This window comes from Kryptolebias marmoratus, linkage group LG13, assembly GCF_001649575.2.
Source record: "Kryptolebias marmoratus isolate JLee-2015 linkage group LG13, ASM164957v2, whole genome shotgun sequence".
NCBI classification, from domain to species: Eukaryota; Metazoa; Chordata; class Actinopteri; order Cyprinodontiformes; family Rivulidae; genus Kryptolebias; species Kryptolebias marmoratus.
In genome coordinates, this window is record NC_051442.1 from 8,161,708 (window position 1) to 8,172,060 (window position 10,353).

At 41.3% G+C, this 10,353-nt stretch overlaps 1 protein-coding gene across 1 annotated transcript; it reads left to right on the forward strand.

Annotated features, from left to right (window-relative positions):
- The first annotated feature begins 916 nt into the window (after positions 1 to 916).
- pou4f3 (POU class 4 homeobox 3) lies at positions 917 to 3,285 on the forward strand. Its single transcript, XM_017421296.3, has 2 exons — positions 917 to 1,156; positions 1,486 to 3,285. The coding sequence occupies exons 1-2, from the start codon at positions 1,037 to 1,039 to the stop codon at positions 2,407 to 2,409; spliced, it is 1,044 nt and encodes a 347-aa protein (XP_017276785.1). The 5' UTR covers positions 917 to 1,036; the 3' UTR covers positions 2,410 to 3,285.
- The last annotated feature ends 7,068 nt before the right edge of the window (positions 3,286 to 10,353 follow it).

Consider the following 10,353-nt stretch of genomic DNA (forward strand, 5'->3'; position numbering starts at 1 on the left):
TGTCTGTCTGTCTATCACGCTAGCAAAACAGTGGGTTAACTTCGCCAAAACAAGTTGTTTGACCTTTCACGGTCTCCGTAGTTCCCTTGCAGCGCGAGCACAGCGCGGCGGTTACGAGCGTTGAACATGAACGGAGACGCAGGGGAATCGTAGCTCTGAGAGCTGTGTGAAGCTGACACCCCGCTCTCTGAGAGCTGTGTGAAGCCAGCTCCGTATCTGATAGGGGAACGCGGCTCGACGTAACAGCAGCAACTCGAACACATTGCTGCCCCCTAGATGTCAGGAGGACAAATAACACCTTTTCTGTTCAAATTGCCAACACGCCACAGTGGCGTGTGTGTTGATCAAATTCACCCGTCACTTCAAATATTTACCCGCATTTGGCGGGTGGCGGGTGCTAATTTCCACCCCTGACAACAATATGATTTTGTCAAAACGAATGAGAAAACCCAGGCATCTTTGGAGTTCAGACACACTTCACAGCAGAAACATCATCCAGAGTTTAAACAGGTCACAACAATTTACACTTTACATGACTGAACAGACATTCTGGTATCTTTAGTGATTTCTACACAATCACAGTTTAGGTTTTATGATTTTTCCACAAAATATTTAACTGACAGGTGGTTTCATCGTTCAAGAACTTTTAGGATACAACTAATAGTTTTCACTAGGCAGCAGTTGAGTTTCCGCTCTTCAAAATGTTCTAGTGTAAAATATAAAAATACATTTTGTTGAGTTCATTTTTTTGCTGCTCGAGTTCCCAGGTCGGACTGTTGCAACCTGAGCAGGTGGGGGGGAGGGGGGGAGGAGGAGGAGGAGGAGGGAGGCTGAAAGACGAGGAGGAGGAAGAGGGATGCCGGGAGGCGCTGCCTGTGTGAGCAGCTCAGTCTGGTGAAGGAGGAGACCAGAGGGAGCTCTGCGGCTGTCCCGCTCCCTCCCCCCATCCCAGCAAAGCCCAACCTAAACGCGGGCTTTTCATGTTAGGGGCCACACTGCTCGCTAGGGCCTCACTGCGGGGAGGAGGAGGAGGAGGATGATGACCATGAACGGCAAGCAGCATTTCTCCATGCACCCGGCCCTGCACGAGCCCAAGTACCCCGGCCTGCACTCAGGCTCGGAGGGCATGCGCAGAGTCTGTCTGCCCGCCCCGCAGGTACGTTCAGGTCTGGGGAGAGGGGGTGGGGGGCAATGGATGGGAAAAATATCACCGAAAATGTCTGTAAAGTTGATTTGACAGGACTTTGTTCTATATACTCGCTTCCTCTCTCTTCTCTCCTCCTCCTCCTCCCCTCCTTTATTCATCCACATGTCTATTCAAGCAAAGCTTTCATATTAATTTTTATGACCTGCGCTCAGAGGAGGGTTCTCTCTGCTCTCCTCGGCGCTACTCGCCTTTGGAAAATGTTTTTTTTTTTTTTTAGATCCTGAGAGCTGCCTGACACAATTCCCAACTGACTACAGTATGCGCACTCTTGCTTGCAGCTGCAGGGCAATATATTCGGAGGCTTTGATGAGAGCCTGCTGGCGCGTGCAGAAGCTCTGGCGGCTGCTGACAGCATCGTCTCTCAAGGCAAGAGCCACCCGTTCAAAGCAGACGTGACGTACCATACCATGAGCAGTGTCCCCTGCACCTCAGCCTCCTCTTCCTCCTCCACCACCGTGCCCTTCTCCCACCACCACCACCACCACCCCCACCACCTTGGACAGACCCTGGAGGCCGGGGACCTCCTGGACCACCTCTCCAGCAGCCTGGCCGTGACCGGGATGGGCGCTCCGGAGACTCCGGGGATGACCACGCCGGCGCACCACCACCACCAGCACGCCCACCACCACCTGCAGACCATGGGCCAGCTGCACCAGGCCATGGCCACCATGGCCCACCCGCACTCCCTGTCCGTGCACGGCGGCATGGCGTGCGTCAGCGACGTGGAGTCGGATCCCCGGGAGCTGGAAGCCTTCGCGGAGCGCTTCAAGCAGCGGCGGATCAAGCTCGGGGTGACGCAGGCGGACGTGGGCGCAGCGCTGGCCAACCTGAAGATCCCCGGCGTGGGCTCGCTGAGCCAGAGCACCATCTGCCGATTCGAGTCCCTCACCCTGTCCCACAACAACATGATCGCGCTGAAGCCGGTGCTACAGGCCTGGCTGGAGGAGGCCGAGGCCGCGCACCGGGAGAAGAGCAGCAAGCCGGACCTGTTCAACGGCAGCGAGAGGAAGAGGAAGCGCACGTCCATCGCCGCGCCGGAGAAGCGCTCGTTGGAGGCGTACTTCGCCATCCAGCCGCGGCCCTCCTCGGAGAAAATAGCAGCCATCGCGGAGAAACTGGACCTGAAAAAGAACGTGGTTCGAGTGTGGTTCTGCAACCAGCGGCAGAAACAGAAACGAATGAAATACTCGGCGGTGCACTGACTGTTTTTCTCCCCCCGCTGACATCATGAATAAAAGAGCCTACTACATTTTTGATCGAGTGATTAATAATAACCTGAGCAGCCGAACAAACAGGGATTTATCAGCAGCTCTGTGCGTCATCCAAAACAACAACAACCAACCAAACAAACAAAAAAGACTCGGACTTCCTCCAACTTTTTCAGTTGGTGTCACTCACCGCTCGTTGTTGCACTTTTCTTTTTCGATTTCGTTGTTTAGATGGAATTTTGTTATGTTTTGATGTTGTTGGTTATGTGTCTACTTGCACACTTTTGGAAAGGATTCTCAGTAAAGTCACCCTGACAGTTTGTCACGTTCAGGGACCTGCTTTGTTTTTCTTCATCTTCTTTTTTTAAACGTGAGTTCGACTTCAGAGGGCTGCATTATTTTCCAGATTACTTCAAGTGACTCTATGCAAAGAAATTAAACAAAAAAAGAGAAAACTTTCTTTTTCTGTAACACTGGTTAATATCATTACACGTGCACAAAAATCTACACTATGTCTTTACTTTTTTATCTGTATGTGATCCTTTGGAAGAATGTCAACAATATTCACTTTTTAATCACTACTTTTGCAAAGGAACCCGCTCTCTTGTGTGATCGTGATTTACGCACATAAAATGTAATAATTCCAGTAATTTCTTTCACGAAATATGACACTTTGACTGCTGCTATATTTGAATATTTTGATGTGATTTTTTTTTTGAGAATTGCAGGTAAGATGTATTTATTTAGATATATTATTTAGTTACATTATGATAAATATAATCTCCTGATCTGAGTATTTATTTATTTAGTTACTTACTGTTTTTTTTCTTCCTCACTCTGGTTTCACTTGGATTAAAAAAAGGTGTGATATTTAAACTGAATAAATTATTGGTTTATTTTTTAAAAAATCATCCAAACATGACTTTATTTTTATGTTTCGTGATTTGATTTAGTTTTATGTTTATCTATCTTTTTTTTTTTTTTTTTTTTTGAAGTTGTGGCCCGGGGCCTAGAAATGTGGCGTTCTGGATGCTGAGCCATAAAAAATAAATCACAAACACAACATGTAAACAGTCTATTTTTAAATTAATAGATTTTTTTTTCATGGATTGTATTATTTAAAACACCTCAGAACTCTGTGGGAATTAAAAATGCAATGCTGCATGTAGAACAAGGAGAACAACAACAACAAATGAAAGTGGTGGTGGTAGGGGTGTGTGTTTGTGTGTGTGTGTGGGGGGGTATCTTTCCTTTTTTTTTTGTTATTTTACAAAGATTTTCACACCATAAAGCGACGGCAAAGCGCGTCCGTTGCGCCCCTGGTTCCCCCTCTAATTAGTGCAGTCTCAATTATAGATGTCCTGCCGGCTTGACTCGTGCATGGGGTTTGAAATTATTAAGTAATGATGATGCAATATTAATTGTAGATGTGTATAAAGGCAAGTGAGAAGTTGGACTGCCGGTGACTCCAGGGAGACGCAGAACGCACCACAGGTTGGACGCGGAAAAGAGGATATTTCGCTTTTATTTGTTTTTTTTTTTCACCTATAGGCTGTTAAATGTCTTGTTTGGATGAGTGAGTAATTTTATTTAATTTAACATCTAAAAATCTTTTCAGTTTTCTTGTTTTTATATATTTAATCTATTGGCGCAAAGTATTTTCTTGACCCATTATTGCGTAATGTTTTTTATTTCCTTTATTTATTTTTATTTATGTTTTTTTTTTGTTTTGTTTTGTTTTGCGTATATTATTAGACTTAATCAAGTCTGACTTTCTTTTTTTTAGATTAAGATTAGCCCACGACTCTGCGTACATTTTAGGATCATTGGGGAAATCCTCGGGCGCGTTTTACGCATCATCTTTACGCACATTACGCCCTTTCACGGCGTTAAACAACACGGTAAACAGTTTTGTCACTTCTTTTGGAGAATAGTGCTATTTAACGGCACATAAAAAAGGAACATTTACAAATATTATTCAAAGGTTGTCTAAAAATGCCTGAATTAATCAGCGGAGTCATTTAAAGAGAAGCTTCCGCCGGATTCCTCTGCATGACTCCCGGCTGTGTGCGGCTCTCCCTGGGAGACTGTGGGCCGGTTGCTTGTTGCAGGGGGATCCATTCTTTGTTTGCAGCTCTGCGGAAACGTTTGTGGCTCTCATGAATATTCCCTTTGATCATCAGAGGTGAATCATTTCAGTCCATAGAAAATTCATGGTGTTAAATGGATTTTATGTGAGGGAGAGTGGCCAAAAAAAACTAGTTTAATCCATGGGTGCCTTTTATTTCTGCAAAATGTCACTTTTATCATCAGGTTGACCATCCGAAAGGGTTCAACCATGAGCAGAAAATAAAAAAGATGAATTTCTGTAATTTTTAAAGTAAAACTGGGGTTTGGCAGCGTGAATAATTGATCTGTGTGACACCAGTATTGATATCAGAAGGTTCCATGGTAAGTTGAGCTGAAGGCCTGTGAGCCTTAGCGGCATGTGGCGACTGAGGGCCTCTAAATTATTCAGCAGAAGCTGAAAGGTATATTCCTGTTTCTCATGCAATAATCCAGGTGCGCAGGGAGGCCAGTTTGCACATTATCAGCAAAAGAAAACAACTCAATTTGAATTACATTCAAATGAACTTTTAATGAAAACAAACTTATGTGCACTGCAAAAAAATAAGAGACAAAATCCAGAAAACGAGGAGAGTTTAGGAGAACGAAAGCAGAAAAGGAGAAAGTGTTTCCTCGGGATTTTTTCATGCAGGCAAGACCTTTTCTGACAGAATGAGGATGGAAGCTCAATTTAATTGCTGGAGAATGCCCACACTTTTACACTGAACACACACACACACACACACACACACACACACACACACACAGGGTGGCTGTCAACCATGGGAGCAGACTGAGGGAATGTGAGAGGAGAGGTGGGAGCCAAGACACCCCCAGCTCAATAATTCATGCCACGCCAGCAGCAACAAATGAGAATGTGACCAGAGCGAAGGAAGACAGCTACCTCTATTAGTCACCTTCAGTTATCATCAGAAACCAATTCAACTCATCCTGTGGAGTCTACTCACCACTAACCTGTGAGCAGCATACCCCCCCTCCCTCCTCCACACACACACCCTCTGTTGAACAGTGGAACCAAAATGTCTTTTCAAGCTGGAAACATATGTGTTAGACAATATTAGATAAGCTGTTCTTCTATATATTATTACTTTTACTAATTGAACTTAAAGTCAAATAGACATTTCAACTTGTTATTGTTAGAAATTAGGAGATTCTTTCCAACACGTGTTTCTGTTGAGGTGTGTGCTGTGATGTGTGTATTTGTATGAAAGACAATATCTATAATTTTGCAATCATCTAATGCTAATCTGTTCTGTTTTTGGTGCGTTTTCAGTGGCTGCAAAATTGCACACAATGTGATTCCATACATACTAGATTTAATAAACTCAGTAATAAAAAAATATTATCATAATTTATTTATGTGCAGCACTAATGAAATCTGTTTTTAGTCATTTTTTTTCATTAATTTTTGATCTATGTATTTGGACATGCATGTTATTTGGTATCCATCAGGGGTGCTACAGCACCCTCTGCACCCATTCTTGATCTTGTCAATATAGTAAAATTTTAAAAAATATAGTTAAGCTTGTATTTTGTGAAGTGGTGTTTTGTGGAGTTGTTTTCAATAATCATTATCTTACCTGCAGGAGGAACCTCTGGGAGCGTTATCAGGTTGGAGAATGAGGCAGAAGTTCTCTCTGAGGGGCTAACTGCTAATCTGAACAGGGTCACTTCCAGAGCAGATTACTACCATCTTAAAACAGCTCCAGTCTCAAAACTTCAGAGGTTTTTGTGAAAATTGTTTTCCAAAAATTCACACCAACTTCTCAGACTCAACATTTGGAATCTTGATGCGTGAAGTCAAGCTGTCTGCTCACTGTCCGCACATTTTGACGTGCCTACAAGTGGAAAGATGATCCCACCGGGGCCAGAAGACACATAATTATCTAACACAATATATATTAACAGCTTCAGCAACTTTCCTTTAAAGCAGTACTGAATTCTGTTTGTGTTCCTCCTCCAAAAACACGAATAAGAGCCTAAACTTTAAAAGGACAAAGGAGTGGCAGGTATTAGAAACCCTCCCAGAAAGCTCACCGATGTGCGCTCGCCTAATTGATTCAGCGGGTCTGAGGAGCAGTATTATACACCCCATTCATTATTCAAATCTTCTCCATTATCAAAGCACCCAGAGAAATAAGACTAACTCAGCCAGAAATAACTCACTGTGGCGTGATTTTCTCTCTCTCTCTCCCTACAAAGCACTTAGCTGATCAGGTGCAGGCGTGCACACAAACCCAGATTATATGAACATATAATCTCAATCCAGTCTGCTGGATGTAATCTTCTCTAAGAAAAAAGACAGGATTGCATATTGCCCACCACTTTCCATGCTAGATTTTAAAATAAGATAATATTACCAATGAGAAGGAACAATTCTAGGCATTTTGGTCAAACCTTGTAAATGATGTCTTGGATTTCATGTGTTAGCCCTGGGAGTATGTACTGAAGATGAGTCTCAGCTACAACCACACCAAATTTAAGCTCAATATCTTTAAATCCGTCTAAGTTATAGCCATATTTGTGTCTGCTAAAGTCAATTAGCTGTAGTGGCCATGTTGAATGGGGTTGACTCCAAGAGTTAATCAGATGTAGAGATACATCCAGTAATTGGGAAAATTAGGAAGTGAAGAAATGATGGAAGAGAGAAGAAGTTCAAGAGAAAACAAAGTATTTTTTGGAAAAGTTGTGTGTGTGTGTGTGTGTGTATGGGGGGGAGGTGTGTGTGTGTGTGTGAAATAATCTAACTATTAAAAAAAGGAGACCAGAGTTCAAAATCAGAGAGGAAAAGAAAGAAGAAGAAAAGAAAAATCAACCTCTTATGGCTGACATGTCTGTTATCCTGAATGTCTGGATTTGGTTCTTTTTATTTCCAAGTTGATCACGTCAGGGTGAGTGCCTCCCTGCTGGCTGGGAAAGTCTGACACTAAACCCCGCTGACAAGAGGAGAACCCAGAGGAGCCACTACAGAGCAGAGAGAACAGGGAAGTAACATCCTGAGGAACAGAGGCGACGTCCCATTCAAAGCCTCATCCATTCACATTCTCCACACTCACTCATTAGCTTTTCTTGCTGCATGTTCTAATAACACTCCTAATCTGAGCTCAGGACAACCTGCAGTGTGATTTTACTATAAACTATCAACTGAAATGCTCCGTCTGACTCTGATTAACCAAATGGACACGCAGGCAGTTGATTCTGTAGATTATAAAATGGATGAAAGTTTCAAGAAGAGGCAACAAGAGAACGACAGATTCCATCAAAAACCAACAGAAGCAGAAATACTGGAGCATCTGTTTTGATGATACTGAGTGCATCAGGTATCTAAAGCTTGTGTTGACATGATCCATCACCTAAGTTACTGTTTGAACACATGGGAAAATAACAGCAGAGTGGCACCACTGTCCCCCCCTCTCCAAACACGGTGCTGTCTTTGAAGACAGACATGAAAACTGAGCGAAGCCACACAGGGGCCCACAAAGAAGGTCCCCCAGCAGATGCAGCCACCCGCCCTCCCTCCCCATCTGCTCCCAGTGGCCTCAGGCCCTGAAGACAGCCCCGAGGCTAATCGACCGGGATCACAATAAAGCAGCAGAGGCAGCAGTTTGCAGTGTGTGTGTGTGTATGTGTGTGTGTGTGTGTACAGATCAAGGGAAGAAAACCCAAAATGATTTTTATCAAACCCCTTAAATACCATAATGATACAGAAGGAGAGCCTCACTCCTAAAAGAGGGGCCTACAGAAGCCACATTTTAAACACTTTTTAATCACATAATTTCAGCTAAATCCAACCAGATCATTTTAAGAAATAAAGCTGATGTGGTTTTATTTTGTAAAGAATTGTTTTATTTTGATAAAAGGAAAGTCTTAAAACAGAGACCATTGTATTGGTAGAACCATGTGATTAAAAAAAATAAAAAATTTCAGTGACTTGATAAATAATTGATGCTAAAATATTTCATGATGTAGGCAATGTTTTTGTGTGAAAATTTCAAACATTTGCGAAAACATTTATTATCTATTCACATCGAACTGTTAAAAAGGTGCATGGAAAATACGAGTGAAATGAAATGCAGTGAGAGTACATTGAAGAGAGCACTAACAATGTTTGTGGCATAAATAATATACAAAAAAAAAATCTAATAATAAAGGAAATCCCCCTTAAAAGAATTTAATTAATTAATTAAAAAATATTAAGTAAATAAAAATTTTCAAAAAAGGCAAAGGAAAATTTTTTTTGTCACTATAGTTTTTTTTAAAATAAACTAATTTGTGGGATTAATTCTCTAAAATATTAATAATAACATTAACGTGGCTTTTTATTTTAAAAAACATGAAAAATATATATCATATCCTGAAAAATAAACTCACCACAGGCATCTAATATGTATTTGTTTAAACAAAATAAAAAAGAATCTGGTTTAAAGGATATAGAAAAACAAGGTGGAGGTTTTATAATAATGTGGAACTGCTCTGTTGCATTGGTATTCAGTGCATCACTGCAATTCAGCTGAAATCTCTTTTCACATAAAAAAAGCTCATAAATTTTAAAGATCTTAAATGCAGAGACAGAAGAGAGGCAGCAGACAGGTGAAAAAATACAAGAAGTCTCCAAAAACGATATGGAGAGGACATTATCTTTATCTTTAGCTCTCGTGTACTTGAACATTTCAGGAGTGTTGATGTTGACCAAAACACTAACTGGAAAATAATCTCTTCCAGCCTCTGGCAGCGGCAGTTTCATCTTTTTGAAACGTTTTGCTCTAGACAGCTGAAAGTTTAAAAGAAACCCCATAAAAGAGTATCTTATTAAGGTGCTGGGCCAACAGGTGGAGCCAGAGCAGTTTCTACAATTATGTGAGGAACTGCAGCAGAGTAATGGACTGCCTTGTTCTTCACAGTTTTATTGATTATGGTTAAAAGCAACTTCTGCAATCTTCTAAAGTTGCTCAGTTGGCTTGAAACTGGTCCCCCTGCAGGGACTCACAGTGCATCTTCCTTCTGAGGATGAAAATTATTTACAAAGAGACAATTGATCAAATCCTGCTAAAAGAACGTCTCTATAGCTTAAAGACTGTTGGGTGTCCTCACTGTATCAGTGCAGCATTCAGGACTGTACCACTGACCATAAAATGCATATATATGTATATATATATATATATATATATATATATATATATATATATATATATGTATTTGCCTTTTAAAGCAGCTGATGAAAGTACAGTCAAAGAAACACGCAGTGTGGATGGTGAGTGCTAAATGATTATTGCTAAATAAGTTAAAATAAGCAGAACAAAAGCTAAAACCAGCAGAAGTTGTGTAACAGTTGCTTAAGGCTAAATAAGACAACAACAGAGTAAATATGATGAAGCAGATTTCAATAAACAATGTTTTTGAAGGTATTGAATAGATCTCAGTATATCTTTTGGGGAAAAACCTTTTTAAATAAAGTTTAATAATTCAAAAAGTATAAAAGTTACAAATACTAATAGTCATTGAACACCAAAGGTTTTGATATGCAAATATTTAAAATAGCACAAAGTATGTGGAAGTAGCTCGACTGTAAAACCAATAATGGAGAAACTATAAACAACGATGTGGATGCTGAGTCAGCATAAACAAGAAGAAATAAGTTAAAAAGCAAATTGCACTGAAGTGTTAGTTGTTGCAACAGTGTCTTCACAGGTCTAACTAATAAATCAATCAAACAGCTGCAGCTGATCCAGAATGCTGCTGCTCGTGTTCTCACTAAAACCAGGAAGATAGAGCACATAACACCAGTTTTAAAGTCCCTACACTGGCTCCCTG

Bases quoted from the DNA above. Each gene is read 5' to 3' on its own strand.
- pou4f3 (XM_017421296.3), top strand. From the start codon at position 1,037: ATGATGACCATGAACGGCAAGCAGCATTTCTCCATGCACCCGGCCCTG. The intron at 1,157-1,485 runs GTACGTTCAGGT...TCTTGCTTGCAG, and splicing joins TCTGTCTGCCCGCCCCGCAG to CTGCAGGGCAATATATTCGG.